Source organism: Populus trichocarpa, chromosome 9, assembly GCF_000002775.5.
Source record: "Populus trichocarpa isolate Nisqually-1 chromosome 9, P.trichocarpa_v4.1, whole genome shotgun sequence".
NCBI classification, from domain to species: Eukaryota; Viridiplantae; Streptophyta; class Magnoliopsida; order Malpighiales; family Salicaceae; genus Populus; species Populus trichocarpa.
The window spans coordinates 1,234,334-1,258,316 of record NC_037293.2 but is presented as its reverse complement, the minus strand read 5'-3'; the positions used below and the strand labels follow the sequence as shown (position 1 = coordinate 1,258,316).

The following is a 23,983-nucleotide window of genomic DNA, read 5'->3' as shown; positions in this document are numbered from 1 at the left end:
AATATTTTATGTTAATATCATAAGAATAAGTAAATGTAGCATTATGGCCCAACATGAGATCTATATTGATCTCCAAGCCTTTAGCCCTTTGTGTTTGGCATACTATCAAGCTTATGGTCAATGGGTATGGTAATGAGTCAACCTCATGCCCAATTGAGCTAAGCATGTAGCCGAGCCCATAGGATTTGGGTTTGGCAACACGTTAGATCTATATGTAATTGGGCTTGGCACACAAACAAACCGAAAGGTCGATGGGTCGAGAAGGTCACCAGACTCATACATGATTAGGCTTGGCACGCAGCCAAGCCTCAAGGCAATGGGCTTTGTAGTTCACTAAACCCATGACTAATTGATCTCACCACGTTGCCAAGTCAAATGATATTGGATCTAGTAACTCGTCAAACCACTATCCATTTGGGATAGGCACAGTGCCAAGCCCAAGGGCAACGAGTGTGGAAGCTTGCCAGACTTATGTCTTCTTGGGTTCAGCACGTAGTCAAACATATCTGGACTCATTTTTTTAAAAAAAAAAATTAGGCAAACATCTTAGTAAAAATTATGTATCATGTGGCTAATATTTTTCACCCCAAAAAAAAGCTTTAACATAGTAAATGTATTTCGGTTGATATTGGTTGGATTGAATTGCTTAAATATAATAAAAATAAGGTCAAATTCATAAAATTATTTATAGAGGGTTGAAAGTACCGACTTGATATAAATGGAAGGTCTCCAAATGGGGTTTTCTAATTTTATTGTTTTAGCAAATAAAATTTGATGGTGACAATAGACACAATAAAAATTGAATTTACAAAAAAAATATGAAAACATCGTTTGTCTTTAATTGTATATGCTACATAATTTTGTGAAAGATCTTTTCAAAGATTTATATCAACAATACGTTTTTAATATTAATATATCAAATTATTTAAAAAATATTAAATTAATGCATTTTCAATTCAAACGTATTTTCCAATCTAGATTTTTAGGATAGAAGAGGTAGAAGAATAGCAAGTGGGAAATTAGACTGTGTGCCTTTCCAAATGAGTTTCACAAATTGACTGGTCACATGGAATTTCCCGAAGAGTAAAAGATTTGTTTGCATAGTTTTAAGGTAACAGCAATATTTATTTCAACATTTTTCCATTTTTTTTCCATGTATATGCAAGCAGCTAGAAAAAGCAGACTGATCTCCTGCTTCTACAAGATCGAGTCCTTCCCGCTAATCTATTTTCTTGATTCCTGTCTCTAGTTTGTGGATTCTTTGCCCACCGATACAGCTACGGCTACAAACTGCTCACTTGTGTGTGGCAAGATAGTAGTTTTTGTGGTAAAAAAAAATAGCTATAAATTATAGCCTTTTCTTTTACAAATCCGCATGGGAAGCACCAGTAACTAAACACAGGTTTAATCATAAAAATAAACGGGCTGCTACGCTGCTGCTGCAGAGAAAAGACAGGAAGCATAGGATATTAGAAAATTGGCATCAATGGCCTTTGGCTTTTTGTGCCTTTGTCCAACCCCTTGTGAGAACGTATGTAGAAAACAGTGGACACTTAGATAGCAACAACTTCTTATAAAAGAGCTACCTAAACCACTCAAAACCCCCCCTCCCTCTCCCTCTCCCTTAGAAAGAAAAAAAAAAAAAAACTTTGCTTTAGTCCACTCCACAAGTCAAGTGAAGAAAATCATGGACAACCAAAGAGGTTCTGTTCTAAGCTGGGCTTACTACTGCCAGGGAAAGGTAACACATTTCTTGAATTTATTATGTTTTTTAAGGATTTTGCTCTCTTAATGGGGTTTTCTTGTTTTCTGCTCAAGTGTAAAAAATGAGGTTTCTTTTATTGGATTACAAGAGCTAATTTGTCATTGATTAATACAGACAATGGATGAACTGAGGAATTCCCTTTTGTACACAACTTTGGAGCTGGAGCAAACAAGGGTGGCAGTTCAAGAAGAGCTAAGAAAGAAAGATGACCAGTTGTTCCATCTCAAGGATCTACTAATCAAAGCCATCAGAGAAAGAGACGAGGCACAAGAGAAATGTCAAAGACTTGTCACTGAGAAAGTCCTGCTCCAACAGCAGCCACAACATCACCAAAATGCTCCTCTCTCTGGGATTTCCAGCATTGAAGATGAACCGAGAAGAGGAATTGACTCCAGCAATGGCTTCTCATCATCAGACTGTGAAGAGAGCATTGTTTCATCTCCAGTTATTGACCCAACTCCACAACCATCCCAATTGCCCCCACCTGCAGCACCACAAACTATCCCCCAAGCAGCAATTGAGTTAGTTCCTGAAAAGCCATTACCTGAAAAGGGAAAGCTTTTACAGGCAGTAATGAAAGCTGGTCCCCTCTTACAGACTCTCCTTCTAGCCGGACCACTTCCTCAATGGAGACACCCACCACCACCACTCGAGTCCTTTGAGATCCCACCTGTCACCATACCTTCACCACCACCACCACCCGCACCTCAGCTCATCCACCAAGACTCATTTGTCAACATTAATGGTTGCAATAGAAAAAGGGTTCGCTGTGATGGCTCTGATTCTCCTACGAAGACCAAGTATCAAAACATAGTCCTCCACTGACAACCCACGCAACCCACTAAGTTATGATTTCACAATTTTTATATATTTATATCATTTTAATATATCACTAAGAGAATTAGTCAGTAATGGAAGAAAATTAGTGAGGAATGGAATTGCAAGATGGTATGAACCTGATCTAGCATTTTTGTACAGAAGTTTGTTTAGAGAAGCTATTCTAAGTTGACTGAAGTGAAGACAAAACAGAAGAGTAAGTAGATGATGGCCTTGTTCTTGGCTTGTTTTGGCCAATGTTTTTTGGGTTGAGATTTTTGTCTCTTTTTCTATCTTCTTCACATTTCAGTTTTTGTTCCATGATGTGAAAGGGGGTTTCATGATTTCACTTTCCTGTTGCTAGTAACTATAGCTTGGATATCTTTATGCCTAGCTAGTCAAGTAAAACTGTAAAAGTGTGTGCAAGTTTGAGAAAGAAGTGTGTGGCATTTGAGAGGGAGAGGCCTCTCAAATCCATAATAATTATAAAAAAAACATCGGTTGATGGGTGTGAAGTTGTTAGGTTTGGAAGATGGGTAAGCCAACAACCACAAGGTTTGAGAGACCTGCTTGTCGGGTTGAATGGATCCCACAAATCAGAATCAGGATCTGCTTTTTGTGTGATATATGATTATATTAGTATGATTATATGAGTCTAATTTATCTTAATCTTGTGTTTTTACTCCTAATCGTTTTCACCTCTTCTCTATTTTAATACTACCAACCACATTTTTGCTCTTTGCCCCCACTCTCTACTTGTTTATTTTAGCATAAGCTTCTACCTTCCTAAAGCAATTCAAATAGTGCAAGGATGCTTGAGTTTCGCCATCACATGAAAATATCACATATACACACTAATTGCCTGCAGAATGCTTCTTAAATCACTGCAGGAAGCCCTAACAATGAAAAGATAAGCAAAGAATGATCAATAAATCAATGGTTCCCCTGTTTTTTTTCTTTTAAGGTTTCTTAGATAGGTTAGCATGTCAACTGTTACCAACCATTTTGGGACCCGTCATTGTTATAATTGAAGCACGCAATTGAATACAGAATCCTTCATCATTGAATTGTATAGACTATAGAGAGTGAATCTGTTCCCATTCTAACGAAAGCTAGCGAATCAAAGCTAGGTGAGTTAGGATTTGTTTGGAAATGCTGGAGTACAACTCTGTGTTGTTCTTATGCCATGAGCAGTAGTTTATCATGTGTATTTATTATGATCGTAGAGCACAAATTCTATACAGAATATTCGAGATGGATTAATGAAAATCAAATGCAAATGAAAGTATGAACTCTGAAGTCAATTATTAGCAGAAACATGGTGAGCACATTAGCGGGCATGTTCAGCTTTTTAGGCAACTTTGAACATGGCTAACTTGCAATTGATATGACCCCTTAAACAAGATTAAAAATGTTAGGCTGCAAAACCAAAAGCCGGCATGGATTCTGGTCTACACGACAAAGGCTTAGAAATATTTTTTGCACTTGTTCAAAAGATTAGACCAAGGCCTCGTTGCTCGGGGAAAGGTCGCTATCAGAATTATTTCTTGCACTAGGATGAGGCTGCCGCCTCTTCTTTCAACACTCCTTCGCCTTCGACCTTCTTGTGAAGAAGATAATCCCAGGCAATGAATGCCATCACAGAAAACAACTTTATAAATTAAAGCCAGTAGTAAGTATAACTTTGATACAAATACAGTATAATTTTTTTTTATTTTTGATAATAAGATTGGGTACACTATAATACCACACGATAAGAGCTAATGCTTGTATAACAAAAATAATAATAATAATAATAATAATAATAATAGTCTAATGCTAAAATTCTTCCTAATAATAGATTGGAATTTATTTTGACACACATGCATGAATCGAAGTTTTTCTTTCTTCTTCGAAACTGCAATAGAATTTGATAACATGATTTGACACAATTGACAAAAACACACACCATACGATTTGCCACAATAAAAAAAAAATCAACAACAATAATTACTTGGCTTGACAATTGCACCATGACTAATGGTCTGCTTCCTTTCATCTTCGTCAAATCTTTCTACTTGTTTTTCCTCGAATGATAGAAAAGGATGAAAGGAAAACTTCACTATAGATCGATAATTGACACCATCATAGCCTCATCATAGCTGACTCTTATGGAGAGAGGTTCATCTACAATTAAGGTATTGAAAAAAAATATATAATGGTTAATATGCTGATAGGTAACTCAGAATGGAGATAATCTGCCACTCAAGCGATTGGATGGTGCCCTGTTAATTGTTATAGATGTTATTCCTTCCTTTGTTAAGCTGAATGTAGGGAAGAGGGATATGATTTTTTGGTTAGATTCCCCAAATAAAAAGTTTTCAGTCAAAGTAGCTTCAGAGCAACTCAGAACTTGAAAACAAGAGATTGAATGGCATGATGTTGTGTGGTTTAAGAATACTATTCCAAGGCAATCTTTTCTTCCATGGTTGGTTGTCCAACAAAAATTTACAACTCAGGATAAAATACATCGATTTGGTGTTCATGGTCCAAACCGGTGCCCTCTTTGTCTCCAAAACAACGAAGATCACAACTCAGCGAAGGAAAGGCCGGTAGAATCTGATGTTAGACAAATTGACAAATCACCAATAGGCGACAAGAAGGAGTTTCAGACGATGCACCAACTTTACTAGTGGCATCACCTTCTGAAAGGCATTGAATGGAGTTCCTTGCTACAGCAGCAAGTCCATTATCATGCAATCCAAGCATTTTATGGAGTCTTTCAATAGAGGATATTGTTTTCGATGAAATATCTTCCAGGCTGCAGAGAGAGAACTTGTCACATTGACCACTCAGCTAAATAAAAACACAAACACTTTCTATTAGACTGTCAGTTTTTCCATTTATACTGAGTTACGAAGGACACAACTACTGTTTCCACACTCCTCACAATCAAAGCAACAAACACGTTACAAGTGCACTTCTACTGTTTCCACACTTCTAACAAACACATTGTATGCACGTCACTTGATTTTAACTTCACCACCCAAATGCCAAAACTCCACACTGAAATATCCCTACTCCATGTTTTCTCCCTCCTTCTCTCTCGCTTCTTTGCTGCCATCTTCGTCCTTCGACAACTGGGCAACTTCTGTTTTCAAAGCTTTTCCTTCACGGAACAGTGACATTTGTTGGGGGGGGGGGGGAGTAACAGTACAGTACAGACTTCAAGTTCGCTCAGGTCCCTGAACCTAGCTATTTGTTGCATAACATGTGTTTAATGTAGAAATTGGAAAAATACGATCTGCAAGAAATTGAAATTAAAAATTTTATCTAATCACTACGACATTTAACTATTACCTTTTTGATTAGTATCCTTGGGAGACGATCTATAATATACTTTGAATATCAAGAGCTACATCCTTGAAATCCTTCTTCAGACCTTCAGAGTATCTGAGCATTAAGAAAAAGCTTTACCAGAGCATTTACTCTTTATAGCGATGACTAATTCATTCGATCATGATAATACAAATTCCATCTCACAAATTACTAACCACTAACACTAATTTCTTAACATTATGCAGATGCGTGCCTTGAGATTACTCTTTTTTTTTTTTTATAATCAAAACAGCCATATCTGATAAACTATTATTGACTAAATTCAAACTGTACATCATCAAAATTTCAAATAGCGTACACATGATTTTCTTTTCTCCAAATACAACTACAATAAAGTAATCTCTGGCTGCTTTTGAGTGCAGCATGCAAAGGGGGACGGATCTGGTAGTTATGATTGAGCAGTCCTTCGAGCATGGAGGCTCAAAGACAAGGAGTCAATGGGTTATGGAATGGTAAGGGTTTGCCACAACATTGCTGGTCTTTACAGGGAAACTTGTCTGGAAATGACACCAGAATCCTATCCTTCAATCATCATCATCATTGTCATCTTGATTGTTTTGATGATTATGCTTTTGGGCATTATACATCTCAGCAACCTGAAATGTGCAGAGCAACGCATGAATTGAAGTTCTAGCCAACAAAACCATTTTTTCTTCCTTTTCCCATAAAACAATCAGCAACTATAAGACTGTTCATTACCTGCTCTGATGATGAGGCTTGCTCTGGAGACTTGTCTTCTCGAACTCGAACAAGACGTGGAAATCTTAGTGAAATTCCCTTGAACAAGAAAGACAAGAAATAAGATTAAGAAGCAGAAAACATTTTTGTGGTTTGGTTCGACAACAAGGAACTGTTAAAGGAAAGAGGATAAAAAAGCTTAGATCCAAACCATCAAAAGGACTCACAAATTAGTGAGCACATCCCATACAAGTACAACAATCTTAACCTTTCCTCCTGGCAAGGTAATCATCAAGTGCCCGAACCCCGTTTTGCAAAACAGGAAATTTAAAAAATGGTGCACACAATATGGCAATCACATTAATAGGAGGTATCTGAATACACATGCATGGAAATACATGTCTAAATGTTCAGGCCATTAATGGGGAAATTTTTTAGTTAATTCATTATGCGCCTCATATATATCTGAAGTAGGCAGCGCTACCAACATAGAGCCAATTTTGTTTAAATAAAGCATTATGGAAACAAGATGAATTCAACCTTGTTAGGATCAACTTCACCAATTGCAGCACGATGAACAGGGCTAATAGTCAAGTCTGCTGCTTTCACCTCCCACACCTTTTTTTTCCAGAAACAAAATCAGCAAAGAAACAGAGCTTCTGCTCAGCATAGTATAAAACCAACATTAACATTTTTCATGAGAAAAGGTAGATCAAAATACCTCCTTGGGTTCAAACCACACATCTGGTTTAATAGTATCTCCAAATCTATAGTATGACTGGAACCAACTATAAAGTTAGAACTGGCATAGTAAAAACACAGGACTCTGCTGGTCACATCAAAAAGCATAAGAACTGTACCTTTGGTTTGGGAATCACTTGTGAACGGAGACTAGCAGAACGTTCCTCAAGCACTTGTTCAGAAAATCCAGTGCCTGCCCATAACAGCAAGAAAAAGAAAAGAATGGCACCGTTGTTAAAAAAAAGAAAACCTTAATTGACATGAAACAAATCCAGAAAATTATTTTTGAGTTACCTATTTTACATATGCTCTGGAATTCTTCGTTGTTGCTATTATAACAAGCAAGGAGAAAAGCACCATAGACACCTAAAAACCAAACAATAGCATCATGAACCAAAAGGGCCGCGACCTGAAACTAGAACACCTCCCACTAAACACCCCCAACCCCACCAGAAAAAATATAAAATCAAAGCAATCTGTTATCAAGGCTGTATCTGGCCTGCATATGCATTGAAACAGAAGTATATGCTTCAACAAAAACAGCATTTACCTGTACGTTTTCCACGACCATGGAAAGCACCAATAGGCACTAGATCTAGTGAGTCTCCAATACTGCAGAGCACAGCACATTCAAAAAATTTAGCCGAAACAAAAACTGTGCAATAAGGATGAAAACACCCTAATTCATTCATCCTACCTTTCCATATAATCTTTCTTCAATTTCAGCCAGTTATGTGATCGCCTTGAAGGTTCATATGTAGCATCCTTATTCATTGTTTTGATGATTAAACCCTCACAACTGCAAACTAAGACGAGTCAATAACCCCAAAAATAAATACTAGCTTAGCATGTCATTGTAATGTACATGAAAAAGGAAGGACTTTCAAAAAACTTCTGTGACATTCAACTTTTACTTTACAACATCCAAAAGACATTAATTTGAAAATAAATCAAGTTCCAAGTTTCCAGGCATCAGCATTGTTATATTCTACACGGCCTCACTTCATTCAAAAAAAAAAATGATATAAAATATGTGAGGCCAGCATTCAAATAAACAAGCAAGTCCAGCGTTCAGAAACATTCCTGTGCCCAAGTTTTGCAGCCTTTAGTAATAAGCTTCAAGATTTCTTGGAATACTAAAATGAGTTCAGGTATAAAAATGTATGGATAAACAATTAGAGATATTTCATCAAGAAAGCTTTAAATTTGAAGGTTTAAATGAAAATCAGAAATCAAACCAAGTTTTCCAATTTCCATAAAATGAATTATTTTTTTTCCAATAACATTAAAAAAGATTAAAAAGCCACACAAACTCAGTAATCTCTGTCAAGAGCAAAGAATCACTTTCAAAGTAACCTTGCAGTTAATGAGATGTGTCAGAACTTCGACCTCAAAAACTTACGATTAAAGATAGAGAAGCCCTTGCAGCAATACCAAATTTTCATATTTGATAACCACAGCTAAAAACACATACATGTATAAATCAGGTTCATGTTCAGTTGTCAACTGAAAATGGTAAAAAAAACAAGATAATGACCTGGCATCAACAGCAGTGTCGAGGAATTTTTGTATCTCTTCAAGATCATTTGATGTTATTGCAGTTGCAAACTGAAAAAATCCAGGTTCTTCCTCGAATGAACTGTAAAGATGCTATACAGGTCCAAAGTCATGGGACCATCAGTATCAATACATCAGTAGTTTCTGACTTGAGCAGATGAATACATCCAAGCCAAATGAGAAAAATATAGGTGGAAGTTCATTGGCAGCACATTCTTTACTTCATAGAATGTTTATGGACAAAGGGATGACGACTATGTATACATAGAGAAACCCTATAATAGAATGTCATGCATGCTTTAATAAATTTAATAAATTCTCTCAAAACCAATCATCAATATGAATAATTATATAGGAAAATGATTACAAGGGCAGCTAATTTACAGGTTAATTATATAACCCAAGATCCCAGACTTTTAAGAAATGAAAAGGAACCTTGAAGCATGCTTCATATTGCTTATCAATTCCTATATTAAAACAGATATTTATGCAGCATATCAGCACTAATTTATCTCACATAGAAAGACACTATTGCACTGTCTGTGTGTATGATAGGCCAAGAATTCAAGTCCAAAAAAAAATGGAGTAAAATGAATGAAGTATAGTAGAACAAAGGAATTTTTTATCAAAATTAGAAATGGAGCAAAGAAAATCGACAACTCATTCCTCACAACCTCCTAAATTATTTGTTAATTGATTCCAGATTAATTTTAATGGAGTGAGCTTTTAATCATAAAAATTGACCCAATCCATCTATGTTGCATGCAAAATCAAATAGCATTAAAAGAGGATGGCTCTTCCCTTGCAGCTAATTAGTATTCTTAGAATAGCCCTAGCAGAAATAAAACAACAATATTTATGACAAATTACGAAAACAATTTTATTGTGAAATGGGCCAGCCCTACAGGCTTTTGAAAGGCTCTTTGTCCATTGATTGCACTTAGAATATGCACAATACCTTCACATTGTCACCCTGATGACATTAGTAAGGGTTACCACTAAAACTAAAAATCATTATTTGAGAGAAACAGAGAGGAGGGGGAGCTCCAAGTATTGCACCACCAAAAGCAATACGGAAAATATTTAGAGTTAATACTGGCAATTTAAAAGGATTGACAATTTGACAATATATACCGAACTTAAATGTCAACAAGTATGAAAAAAATACACACTAAATGGACTTTGCAATCCTACCTTACCACGTATTTCAGATACATTTCAACACAGAATATTTGTTTTAGTTTTATGTGAAAGCAATACTATTAAAAGTTCTCACTTCAGAAACCCTAGCCTCTGACAAATTTTATTACCAAGTAGTAGAAAGACTGCAACAAATACATGAACTAAATGACCAGTAATGAAAACCTTGTACCTCTCTACGAACTTTCAGTTCTTTCTGAATAAGTGGTTGGTCATTAAGATACAACATGTCGAAGGCATATATGCAAACATTAACCTTGATATCACTCATCACCACATTTTTTCGGGCCCGGGTGCTGAGGATCTGCACAAATACATACAAATTAAAGCTTTATCCATCTTAACTCAAAAGAGCATGAATCCCAATACTTGGTGGCCATCTAGATTTATTTTACACAACATTAAGAGAAAAAAGTACAACCAAACAAACAAGTCAACCAGCTTAGGGATTTGACTTTTCACTTAAAGTAGGAATTGGCATAGTGACCTACTCTGCCCTTCTTTAATATTAGTCCTGTCACTATTCTTATTGCCAAACAGCTATTTTTGACATGAATAAATGTATATTTTATTTTACAAATCCAGTTATATTATTGAAGCAAAAAGGAGATTCATTTTCATTGTTTATTCCTTATGCAACATTCAGAGAAAAAAGTACAACCAAACAAACAAGTCAACCAGCTTAGGGATTTGACTTTTCACTTAAAGTAGGAATTGGCATAGTGACCTACTCTGCCCTTCTTTAATATTAGTCCTGTCACTATTCTTATTGCCCAACAGCTATTTTTGACATGAATAAATGTATATTGTATTTTACAAATCCAGTTATATTATTGAAGCAAAAAGGAGATTCATTTTCATTGTTTATTCCTTATGCTATACAGGATTTACAATATCAGAACATTCAAAGAATTCAAATAACAATATTTAAGCAATTATCAAGTTTGAATTCACAAAGTCCGTCTTCCACGAAAATATGAACAAAAAATATATATTGTATTACTTCGAAGTGGTAGTGTTTTATACAAATAACAAAATACTTCAATTGATCATAAATTACCTGAAAGGGGAGAATTTTCTTTTTTTCTCTATCATACGCAACTAGTTCACAATCCAGAATAAATGAGCTTGCTGAGGGCCTCTTTAATCTGCACAAAGAAAGTAAGCATTAGCAACTACCAATTACAAACAATTAATTAGAAAACCACTAACTATGGTCATCAGAGAGTATAGTGCCAGACAAAGAGAATAAATCTCTTGATGAAATTTAGTTCATAATAAACCAGATGTAAGCATGAAGAATCTTGTGTGTGTGTGTGTGTGTGTGTGTAAAGATACAATATAATTATCCAGGTAAGATTGCATTTAGAATTCTGAATCAACGCAAGTCAAACCCTGAACAACAATTTGAAGAACATATGATTTATTCAAGATTGTATGCAAGGAGATAGAAGACTACCTTATAGAGTACATGAAAAAAGGAATAGGCGTTGCAACACACTTACTAGATGTTGCTAAAAAATGAGGAAAGTAAGAAAAATACTAAAGGCTTCAAAATTGCAGAGCACAATCTGTAGCCATTGCAGTAAATGAGATAGAAGAAGCTGATTTGAGCATCCATATAGTAGCCACCGCTTCTCTTAACTTGAGTACAAAGCAGCAAAACTCACTCATTTAAATTTATAGAATCTTTCCAATGTCAAAAGTCCTTGGAGTTTCAAACAAACGACCACCTATATCATAGAAGAAAAGGAATCCCTGATAAGAAATGAAACTCACCGGGAAATTACAGCAACAACATCAGGAAATTTTCCAGTATTTCGCTCAGAATTTCGACTATATATCTCAACCGAACCATTCTCCAAGTAATGTATCTGCATCAAGCAAATGAAATTATATCATAAAACAAGGATGCTTAAAGCAACAAAAGAAAAGCAGTGTGACTAATTAGTATCACCTGGGCACGTTCTCCATCATACTTGTATTCACAGGAGAATTCCATATCCTGAAATTTAGTTACTATCTCAGAAACCCCTTTGGTTGGTTTTGCCAGCATAGGTCCAACTGGAACACCAGGTGTGAAGCTGCATGTCTTGGGAAGATTCCATACGCCATCACTAAGAAGAGCAGGGACTATTTTATCATAGACAGGAAGCACAGAGTAAACTTGTTTAACAATCTTTGCAGCCTGTTACATACACAGTTATATAGCACCAAAGTCAAGGAAAAATAAAATAAAATAAAATAAAATAAAAGATATAGAAAAACTGTCAAGTTTCAACCATTGGTTACATATCCTAAAATGGATTCCAGCAATTACTCCAGATACCTCTTAAAAGTCATAACTACTCAACACAAACAATGACTGGAAACTTTTACATCTTATACACAAGATCCCAGTAGAAACAAACTGAAAACAGAATACGAATAAATTTATTAAGAAAGATCGAAACAAATTTACAAAAGAGAAGAATAAGGCATCCTCATGAAAAGACAACATCTTAAAAAACAAGTGCTCACAAATCGCTGAATATCAGCAAGATAAACTCCTCCAAGAAATCAAAGCCTTTATTGTATAATAGTGTTACGTAATCAAGAAGTTACAATCTCAGCAGCAGGAGCCATTGCAGCAGCAATCCACAAGCATTTAACATGTGATGAATAAGAATTGACCAGTGTAGAATAGTTAGTTAATTCAGTTAGAGGTAGTTAGAGACAGTTAGGGAAGTTAGTTACTGCCGATAATAAGCAGAGCAATGGTTAGTTTCAAGGTATAAATACATGGTGTAGAAAACATGTAAACCAAGTCATTGAATAAGAATCTTTTTCTGTAATTGCAGAACTTCTTCTTCCCTCTATTTTTCTATTTATTAATCTCTTTTCTCACTAACAACCTCCATTGTCAAGGACCTTCCTTGACAATTTGGTGTCAAAGCTCTAGAAGATCCACACAAATACTTCTAACTCGCCATGGAAGACAATAATAGATAAAAGCTCTAGAAGAGCACAATAAACGCACCAATGAAGAAATACAAAGGATTAGAATAGAGGTGGAACAATTGCAATTATAATTGGATACAGTGCTATCAACTTTGAACTCTTTCAAGGTTAATATGCTATCAAATTTTAACTCTTTCAAGGCTAACATGGATTGAGAGCATGGAAGAAGGGAAGGAACCACTCTAGAAGGAAACAATTCCTTTCACCAGAATAGCAATAGGGGAGATGTTTTAGAAATCCAAGAAGGAAGCAGGACAGGGTATAATATAGCCTTGCCAAAGGTAGACCTGCCTAATTTATAGAGAGAACCCTTGTGGTTGGATCAAAAAATATAGGAGATTCTTTAAAATGCATTTCATACGTGTTCATTAGTGGGTAGAGATTGTTGCCTTGTACATGGAAGGAAAGGCTGAGATTTGTTATGAAAGGTTCTTGGTAGGAAGGAATGATTTATCCAACCGGGATGAATTCACAAAAGCAATATGTATATGATTTGGCTGTCAAAATGATGTGGTGGAAGAGTTCAACAAGCTAGAACAAGAAAAAAGTGTAGAAGAATATGTGGATAAGTTGGAGAAAATTAAGTCTTTAATGAGTGTACTTAATTCCTCTTTACCTAAAGCTTATCATGTCCAGTTTTATAAGTGGACTCAAGGAAGACATCAAGCCTATGTTAAAGATTCTCAAGCCAACTACATTATTGCAAACCTTTGAATAGGCTAAATGGCAAGAAGAATATAATAGGGCAATCACCAAGAAGAATAGGATGTTCTCAAGAACTCCTTTGGTGATTGGCTATGGCAAATTGTCAGGTAGTTTTTAACCAGCAAGAGGGGAAATTATTGATTAACAATAAACTAGCATCTAATAATCTTTATGAACAAAGAAGGAAACTTGGATTGTGTTTTAAGTGTGGAGAAAAGTTTACTCCTGGCCATAGATGTGTAACAAAAGACTAAACATGATAGAAGGATTGGAGGATTGTAAAGAAGAATTCTTTTAAGTAGAAGAACAGGAAAATGAAAAGGCAATAAGAGAAGATGGAATCGAGGAATATGGACTGTCTTTACATGCTTTAGCTGATAGATATACTCATAATATTATCAGAATCAGGGGTGGCTGTCAAGGAAAGAAGTTGGTGATGCTAATAGATAGTGGAAGCACTCTTAGCTTCATTGATGAGCAAGTGATGCTGCAAAATTAAGGTTGTGATTGTAAAACAACAGTGTTGGCAATTACTGTTGCTAATGGAAACATTATGAAGTGTGATGGTTACAGTCCAGGATTTCAGTGGTTCATGCAAGATTATGAGTTCCATGCAAATCTTAGAATTTTGAAACTAAGGAGGTGTGACATTGTATTGGGAGTGGATTGGTTAAGAGGGTACTCACCTATTTTGTTTGATTTCATGAGAATGAAATTTTCATTCAAGAAAAATAGAAGCAGCATTGAATTGAGAGGTATAGGAAAGGAGGCTGAATTACAAGAGATTACTGTAAATAAGGTCCATAAGAAACTTAAAGAGGTATTATATGACTTTGTTGGACAGTTTTTTATTCTGGAAGCTATGGAAGTTGCAGAAAAGGCAATTTGTCACCCTAAAATTGAAGCATTACCGCAGGAATTTCACACACTGTTTGCAGAACCTACTCAATTGTCATCTGTCGGGAGTCTAAATCATAAAATTCCATTAATTCCAGGAGCAGAACCAGTTAATATCAGACCATACAAGAGTTCCTTCATTCATAAGGAAGAAATTGAGAAATTAGTGAAAGATATGCTCAGGAAAGGAATAATCCAGCACTGCAGTAACCCTTTTGCTTCTCCAGTCCTGTTAGTCAAGAAGAAGGATAGCACATAGAGATTCTATATAGATTAAAGGCAACTGAATAATCTAACTATCAAGAACAAGTTTCCAATTCCATTAATAGACGAGTTGGTGGATGAGCTTAATGGTTCAGAATTCTTCTCTAAACTGGACCTAAGGTCTGGCCATCACTAGGTTAGGATGTTTGAAGGAGATGTAGAAAAGACGGCTTTAGGACACACCAGGGACATTATGAGTTCAAGGTGATGCCTTTTGGATTGACCAATGCTCCGGTCACTGATGAACACTATACTGGAGCCATTTCTTAGAAAATTTGTATTGGTTTTTTTTATGATATATTAGTGTATAGTTCTATACTAGAACTACACCTCAATCATCTTAGGTTTGGTCTTGGAACAATTAAGAGTTAATCAACTCTTCGCAAAACAATCCAAGTATACCTTCTGTGGGAAGAAAGTAGAGTATTTTAGACATATTATCTCTGGAAATGTTGTAGTCATTGATCCTAAAAAAACTGCAGCAATCCAAGAATGGCCAGCACTACACACAATTAAGGAATGGAGGGAATTCTTGGAGCTAGCTGGTTACTACAGGAAGTTCATCAAGAAATTTGGAATTATCAGGAAACCACTAATTGAGCTGTTGAAAAAATATAGCTTTGGCTGGAATGAAATGGCTCAAGAAACATTTGAAAGGTTGAAGGGAGACTTGCGCACAGCACATGTATTAGCATTGCTAGATTTTAGGAAGGTCTTTGTGCTGGAAACTAATGCTTGCACTAATGGACTATGAGTTGTGTTGGGTCAGGAAGGAAGACCTCTAGCCTTTTTCAATAAGGCATTGGTACAAAACACTTGGGACTATCAATTTACAAAAAGGAGTATATAGCAATCTTAATGGCAGTGGATCGATGGAGGCATTACTTAGAGCATAATCAGTTTGTTATCGAAACAAACCATGAGAGTCAAGGTATCTTCTGGAACAGAAGATGCATACACTCTTGCAACGAAAAGGGTTGACCAAGCTGTTGGAACTCAACTATCAAATCCAATACAGGAAAGGGAAAAAGAACCTAGCAGTAGATGCATTATCAAGAAGGCTTGTCACTAAGGATATTAATGATTCTAGCAAGATGGATGGGGTTCAACATGGAAGCTCAAGTGTAATTACTACCATTGTACCAGCTTGGCATAAGGAGATACAAGAGACTTATAAAAATGATCCTTTGGTGCATGTAGTATTAGTGGAAAAGCTAGTGAATCCCTATACTTGGCCACAGTATACATTGCTAGAAGGTATTTTGAGATTCAAAGGTAGGGTTGTGATCGGCTCAGATGGAAACTTAAGGAGCATAATAGTACTGGCAGCTCATGATTCCTATCTTGGTGATCATGCTGGAATTCAAAACTCTTATAGAAGGTTAAAATCTTCATTCTATTGGCCATCCATGAAGAAAATGGTTATGCAAGCTGTTGAGGAACGTGAAATCTATAAGCAGGCAAAGCTTGAGAGAAATGCATATCCTAGGTTGTTGCAAACCTCTAACAATTCCAAAAGAAGCTTGGAGAAATTTTACAGTAAATTTCTTAGAAGATCAACCAAGGTCTGCAGGGAAGGACACTATTATGGTGGTGGTCGACAGATTCAGTAAGTTTGGGCATTTTGTGGCTACGTCTCATCCATTCACAACTCAGAAGGTAGCTCAACTATTCATGGATCATCTATACAAATTTCATGGCTTTCCAACATCCATAGTAACAGACAGAGATAAGGTGTTTACAAGCATATTTTGGAGAGAATTATTCAAGAAAACGAGTTAAATTGAACATGAGTTCTACTTATCATCCACAATCTGATGAACAAACAGAACAAGTTAATCAATGTTTGGGATTCTTAGATGTATGACAATGTATCAACCAAAAAGGTGGTTCAAAAGGTTGTCATTGGCTCAATGGTGGTACAACACAAGTTTCCATTCTTCTATCAATATGAGCCCCTTTCAAGCACTGTTTGGGTACCTACCCACCACAAAGGGAACGGACCACTCAAGAATCTAGTCCAGTAGCTGCAGTGGAGGAGGTGATAACCAATGACCATTTCTTACAGCAGCAATTAAAGAAGACAGCGCACAGAATGAAGCAAGTGGAAAATAAACATAGAACTGACAGGGAATTCAAAGCATGAGACTATGTTTACTTGAAGTTACAACCTTACAGCCAATCAAGTGTAGCTTTGAGGAAGCAATTCAAGTTCAATCCACGGTTCTATGGTCCATACAAGGTATTACAGAAGATTGGTTCGATAGTTCATAAATTGGAATTGCCAGAAGATGTTATTGTACACCTAGCTTTTCATGTTTCGCTCCTCAAGAAGAAATTGAGTGAAAAGGAAGTGACTACCACTACCCTACCTACAATGGATCATGCTGGGAGAGTGAAAATTGTTCCAGTAGCAATATTAGATAGGAAGTTGATCAAGAGAGACAAAAGGGCAGTAGTGATGGGTTGGTGCAATAGTCTAATATGTTTGCAGAAGAATGTTAAAGGGGGGAGTAATTGTTAAGTAATCAAGAAGTTACAATGTCAGCAGCAGGAACAAAGCAGTAGGAGCCATTGCAGCAGCAATCCACAAGCATTTAACATGTGATGAATAAGAACTGACATGTGTGGAATAGTTAGTTAATTCAATTAGAGGTAGTTAGAGACAGTTAGGGAAGTTAGTTACTGCCAATAATAAGCAAACCAATGGTTAGTTTCAAGGTATAAATACATGTTGTAGAAAACGTGTAAACCAAGTCATTGAGTAAGAATCTTTTTCTGTAATTGCAGAACTTCTTCCTCCCTCTATTTCTCTATTTCTTAATCTCTTTTCTCACTATCAACCTCCATTGTCAAGGACCGACCTTGACAAATAGGTGCCTCAAAATTTTGGTTCTTAAAAGTTTTGCTATATTTTTTTTTCCAAACATTCTAAATCACAAAAAAAATTCAAACAATCTAAATCACACAATAGAAAGCGAAGTTAAGAAAAATCTTCCAATGTTTGTGATCCCAAACTGCATGAAAATTGTCAATAACCTCCAGGCTCAGAAGGGAAGATCCATTGTTCACCACCAAAAACAAACAACCTAATCCACACATCCTAAATAATAGAACATCCTAGGAAAAGGTGTCCTAACATAATGTCCATATAAAGGTGACAATGCCCTAAACAGCCTGCAAGCTTGTACTAAATTGTTAGTTTTTATCCTATAAGGAACCATCAACCAAACCGGAATCTTAGTTTTAAGCAAGACTTGCAAATAAAGGTACCTCAGTATAGAGGATTAAGAATTTAGAACAAAGAAAGAAGGTCCTCAGTATACCTCTCATTGAAATACATATAAAAAAATGAAAATTCCAAGAAACATTGAGGCAACAAAACATAAGCATTTGAAGTTGAAGCATTGTGTGGTACAGTCTCCAACCTTATCTTTGGAAGTGACAAAAAAGTCCACTTTTTGGTGGGTAAAATATTGTAGGATAACTACAACTATCAAATAACTTCATATGGAAAAGGAAAATGCTGATAAATGAATCCAATTCATTGACTCGAAAGCCCCAACCATTAGCATGCTACCAAAAAATTCAAAATACAACATAGATAATTGCTCACAAAATACTAGTAATATGCATGCAAGCTACTCATAAGGAGATTATTGTTTACCACAATCTCTAGGACATGTTGGCCATTTCCCTAAATCCTTCAAAATTTAGTTGATAACTACATGTAGGTTATAAGGAGATGACAACAACCTGTACTCTTTCCCTTTGGCATTGACTATTAGTTTACCACTGTATTGATTAGATGTCTCTAGAGTTTGGACTTTCTCAAGCCTTAGAGAGATGTCAATGCATGAACAGACTTGATGATCATTAATATGCATTCCAAAACCACAAGGAGATGCCAGTTTGTCATTAGATCCCCACAATATATCAGTGTTGCTTGATCAAATAATGATTGCATGTTATTCCGTCATATTTCAAGTTTTGGAATCTTAAAAGTAGTTTTTCATGAAACCATGTGATAACTTGTCTCCAATGTGTTTAGATAACAATCCATTTCAGAAAATTGGGAGTCTATTCCTTCACATCACCTTGCATAGCAATGACACCTTCTTATTGCTTTTTCATACAGATTATGTACAAGGAGCTGAAGCACATCTAGTTTTTGCTATTTCAAAACTTGAATCCCATACCTCCAAGCCTCAGTCTCGTGCATATGCCAAACTGCTCAAGCTAATCACATACCTAAGACGATGTGCTCAAGCCAAGCACCAAACATATCCCTAAAGTCTAAATTGCTTCATCTTAATCCAGGTAATGATTATTAACATGTAAGTGTAATCAGTATCAATTGTATGGAAATTACCAAAAGAGTTATGTCACAAGGCTATTCAGCTGGAAACAAGTTTTCATGATGCATTTGCAATTTATCTGATAAGGAAATACTGTTATCATCTTCACAGATAACAAGAAGTCGTGACTTTTATAATGTACCCAAGACCTCAAAACATAGGCTCACATCATGAATGAAGAGTCTCATCAATTTGGGAGATATAACCCCACCATGTTCCTGCGTCCAGCAGTTAACTCTTTTACAGAAAATGTGATTGACATGCGTTAATTTTAAGGTGCTTGTTTTTAGATTTTGTTAAAGCATTCTATTTTTTTTTTTCTTTAGTCTATCTTTCTGCATGTCCTCAACTTACCTCTTCTAAAGGAGACTGAATGTGTGGAGGAGGAGTAGAATGCTCTTCAGTATATACAGCAGCTTGTCCCAGGGCAGCCAAAAGAGTCTGTTCTGCCAATCCAATTCTCAACTTTGTCTGCAAAATGACTCCAAAGGAAGGTTTAAAGGTTAGACCACAAGAAACGAACATAAGAAAAAAAAGATCTGAAAACATGTTTTAATCATGACCTGAAGCAGACGAATTAGATACAGAGGCTCGCAGTCTGTGGCTGCAACAAGAAGTGCCTTGATATGGTTCTTTTTCTTGTCTTGACTATCCTTCCCGGATTCCTATTAATATTTTGCAGAAAATAAGGTAAGTAGTTTAAATTAAGCTATATTGTTTAACTTACTTCCCACGGGAAAGTGGGTGTATCCTTCTCCAGCACATTATTCTCCAAATAATGTTTCTTTGTATTCTTTTCTTGTTTAGTAAAGGATAAACTGCGCTGCCTAATGGCCTAATAGAGGAAAGAGTGGATCCAAAAAAAAGCCAAAACTGAAAGAAAAAAATTACATTTGTTTTCCTCTATAAATTCTAATGCACTATTTCTTTCAAGGGACATCACAAGCCATGAACTAACTCACAAACATGATTGATTCTAAGTTCTAACCAAAGGTCGTGTGCAATGTTCTTTCTATTCTTTATTTTGGACTAGTAATATGCTATAGTGGTGGGATAGGAAAATATATGAAAATTACAGCAATGCATGGCGATTTTCTTGCACAAACACCGCCGATATGAAGGCTAAAGCTTATTCATACATCAGAATAAAAATTCTACAAAAACAAATGCATCGATAATGCAACCCCTGCTCCTGCTTGCAAAAAGAAAGTTAACCGTGCCCAAGTGAACAAAGGTTCCAAACTCATAGGTATCAAGAAGTAAAACTTAAGTGTAGAGAGTACCTTAGCAATCTGTTGAAATGTGTTGAAAACTTTAGTAATTGTTAATGGATCAGGCTTGCGCATCATAGATTGGGATGACCGACTTGCTTTTGCAACAAGGCCCAAATCTCCCAAGTCCTGCCAATTGAAAATAACATGCATAAAGCAAAAATGAGCTTGAATAACAATCCCAACCAAAATTCAAAAAACCCAGGGTTACAAAATTCAAAAATGAGTTATTGAAAGTGTAACTGAAACAACTCAGATGATAAAAGCCAGTGCCCTCTATTATATGTGCAACTCATTAGCAGTTTCTTAGAGTAGATTTCATCAAGATGTCAGATAAATAATCAAGCTACTTGTGCTGTATATTAATAGTTGTTACTTGTGCACATCAAGTCTCCTTGATAAACCAGATGGCAAATCCAAAATGTTAAATTTAGCATTCAAGAAAGCAATGTGTGCAGCTAATTTCACAGTATGACATGATTTTTCCTTTCTGTTTTCAACAAGTTCAATAAAAGCATCAATAAAAAAAAAATCATTTTTCAGCAAGTCCAATGGAAGAATTAATAAAAACTATATCTAAAGCATTCATAGAAAAATTTCTCTTATTTATGATTCCATCCCGAACCCTTTTCACTTTTTTGCAATTTGATTAGCTCAACAAACTTTTCTGTAGCATCACCTATTCTTTTTTAACATTAAGTTAAAGTGCATGTTTCAAGAAGTATCTTTACACAGGCAACTAAAATCATCTTCACACTAGCAAAAACTGAACAGTAAAACTTAAATGATGCAATCATATAAATAATTAACAGAAAAATTCATTTTCAGTTCTTATTTCATTCTAACAAAACACGAAACCACCAACATAAACACAAAAAGCAATCACCTTATACTGCTTCTTAACCTCCTTCTCTTTCCTCCCACACGCCTCCGCCAGCGCCTTAATAATCAAAGCTTCCCCAATCCCAAGTTCCACTCCCTCATGCGCAGGGGCAACCTTATTAGCTAACAAATAAACCACAGCCACCAAATCCTCCGGAGTAGTATCCATTACAGTCCTCAACATATTACAAACAATATCAGTAATCACAATCCTCCCTGTCTCGTTCGCTATCAAATCAAAAGCCAAAGAAACAAATATAAACGGAACCCTCTCTCCTTTCTCCCAATTAGCCACCATCTCCGGCTTAAAATCCCCAGCTTTCTTCTTTAACAACACAATCTTGCTCTTCAACTCCGTATTTTTATCCTCAACTCTCAGTTTATTCGATTCATTGACTTTTAATAAGCTATCAGACCTAGAATTTGGTTCTGATTTAGGCTCATTCGATGAATCTGGAGTGTTAATTAGCTTTTTAGATTCATCAGTTTGGGGATTTTGTACGGAACTGAGGGTTTTATCAGGGTTTTGAGGATGGTCTAGGGTTTTGCGTTTTTTGGGGGAGCTGGGTTTTAATTGGGGTTGGGGTTGGGTTTTTTTCTTAGCGGAGGCGGCGGCACGTGCGTTGGACATGAGAGCATCGAAGGCGGAGGGGCGAGAGGAGGACATTGTGGAATTAGGGTTTAGAGAGAGAGTGTGGGTTTTTAGAAATGATGGGGATTTAGAGAAGAAGAGAGAGGGAATGAGAGGAGAGAGAAGCTTGGAGTGGCGCGTGGAGTAAATGGAGCGTATAGAGACGCATGGACGGAGCCTGAGCATCAATTGGAGGAGTGGTGGACGATTGCGGGTGGCGCGTCTGTTTATGTGCTTTTTTAGAGAGAGGAAGAGTGGTGGGAAGCTAGTCGATAGAGAGGGGAAATGGCGGGAGTTGTCGGGGTTTGACGTTTTTTTCTTTGGAAGTATTTTGTTACTCCTATTTCCTATTCTCTATTCAGTATGCCTGAGAGGGTGACTGTGGACTGCTTTTAGAAAAAAAATTAAAAATATTTTTAAAAATTTATTTTTATATTAGTTCCAAAAATACTAAAAAACTAAATTTAAAATAAAAAAAATCAAAGTTTTTGAAAACGCAATTTTTCTTATTTTTTTTCAATTATAAGTTTATAACGATTACAGATTTTTTTTAGCCAATTTACACATTATTATTAATTAACTAAACAATTAAGGTTTGATATGAGCAAACATCCAGGTTTTGTTTTGGAGAATAGTTAAGTTCTTGATTTTTTATTTTTTTGAACTTAGTTCCTTTCTAGTTCAATAGAATGAAATTAACCTTAAAATTATAGGAGATTTATAAAATTAAAAGAACACAAGATAATATATGTCTAATTTTAAATTTTTACTATTATCATTTTGATTCTAAAATTTATTTTATCATTTATTTTATCTTATGGATAAAAAGAGAGTGAATAAAGTACTTGGTTGTATGATTTCAACAGCTATAATAGTCGAAGTGTTCTATGACAATGATTTTTTATCTTCATCTTACCTAAAAAAATAAATTAAGGCTTTAGGCTTTAAAAGATTTATAATCTCGGTTTAATTTTTTAGTTTTTAATTGATTTTTTGCTACCTTAAAAGCACATGTAGGTTTATTTTAGGTAGCTGAAAAATAAGTTAATTGGTAAAAAATAATGATTCGCGCCTGAATTGTTATTAGAAGCAAGCATTGGGTCTAACTATTTTATGTTTTTTTTCTTTATTTTCTTTTTTTAGCACTTAAAAACAACTCACCATGTTAAGCCAAAGAAATTCCAATATAAATTGAGTGAATGTGCTACCAAAAATAAAGGGGAAAGAATTTTATAAGGGGAGACCAAAAAAACAAAAGAAGAGAAAAGGGTCAAAAGGGTCAAAAATCATTTTTCCACACTCTCTCAAGAGACACCAAAAAACCATGCTCCCTCCTCACTCTCCAGTACACATGAAAAAAAGAATCTCTCTCCCTCATGTGCCTTCTCTCTCTAAAAACAAGAAAGAACCAAAAAAGTCATTCATCACCCACCATAGCCACCTTCCCTTTCACAACCATTAACCAGAGAGACGCTACGAGCTCCACCAACCCACTGTCTAGCACCCATCGCCGGTTAAGCCTCCCCTTTTCAACATAACCGGTCTACTTTTCTCCTCAATTTCAGTCATTACCCAAAATCAGCCCAGTCCTTCACAAGACCATTCGTCAGCTTCAAAAACCAAAGAAAAGCTAAAACCAATACAAATCAACAGCCTCTCTCTCTTCCTCTATCACTGTTGAAAAACCTCTCTCCCTTTCTTATCCATTGTTATCACTGTCGCCTGTCGGTCACTGTGAGTAGAGCCATCAACAGCTGCCTTACCCACCATTGCAAGCCAACGCCAGCAGCTTTGGTTAACCATTCATTCTCTCCCACAGGGTAACAGTAGCAGCTATAGC

General features: G+C 35.9%; 2 protein-coding genes across 2 annotated transcripts; one reads left to right on the top strand and one right to left on the bottom strand.

Annotated features, from left to right (window-relative positions):
- Positions 1-1,584: 1,584 nt before the first annotated feature.
- On the top strand, positions 1,585-3,250 carry LOC7463319 (uncharacterized). The gene is made up of 2 exons (XM_002313503.4): positions 1,585-1,741; positions 1,880-3,250. The coding sequence occupies exons 1-2, from the start codon at positions 1,688-1,690 to the stop codon at positions 2,588-2,590; spliced, it is 765 nt and encodes a 254-aa protein (XP_002313539.3). The 5' UTR covers positions 1,585-1,687; the 3' UTR covers positions 2,591-3,250.
- Positions 3,251-6,032: 2,782 nt separating this feature from the next.
- LOC7463320 (DNA ligase 1) lies at positions 6,033-22,492 on the bottom strand. The gene is made up of 17 exons (XM_024608984.2): positions 21,517-22,492; positions 20,643-20,759; positions 19,923-20,024; positions 19,714-19,830; positions 12,093-12,323; positions 11,915-12,009; positions 11,196-11,283; positions 10,308-10,439; positions 8,916-9,028; positions 8,076-8,177; positions 7,929-7,990; positions 7,673-7,744; positions 7,498-7,571; positions 7,359-7,415; positions 7,178-7,255; positions 6,659-6,736; positions 6,033-6,555 (listed from the first exon to the last, which is right to left on the bottom strand). Exons 1-17 carry the CDS (start codon positions 22,327-22,329, stop codon positions 6,484-6,486), a joined length of 2,403 nt encoding a protein of 800 aa, XP_024464752.2. The 5' UTR covers positions 22,330-22,492; the 3' UTR covers positions 6,033-6,483.
- Between the last annotated feature and the right edge of the window lie 1,491 nt (positions 22,493-23,983).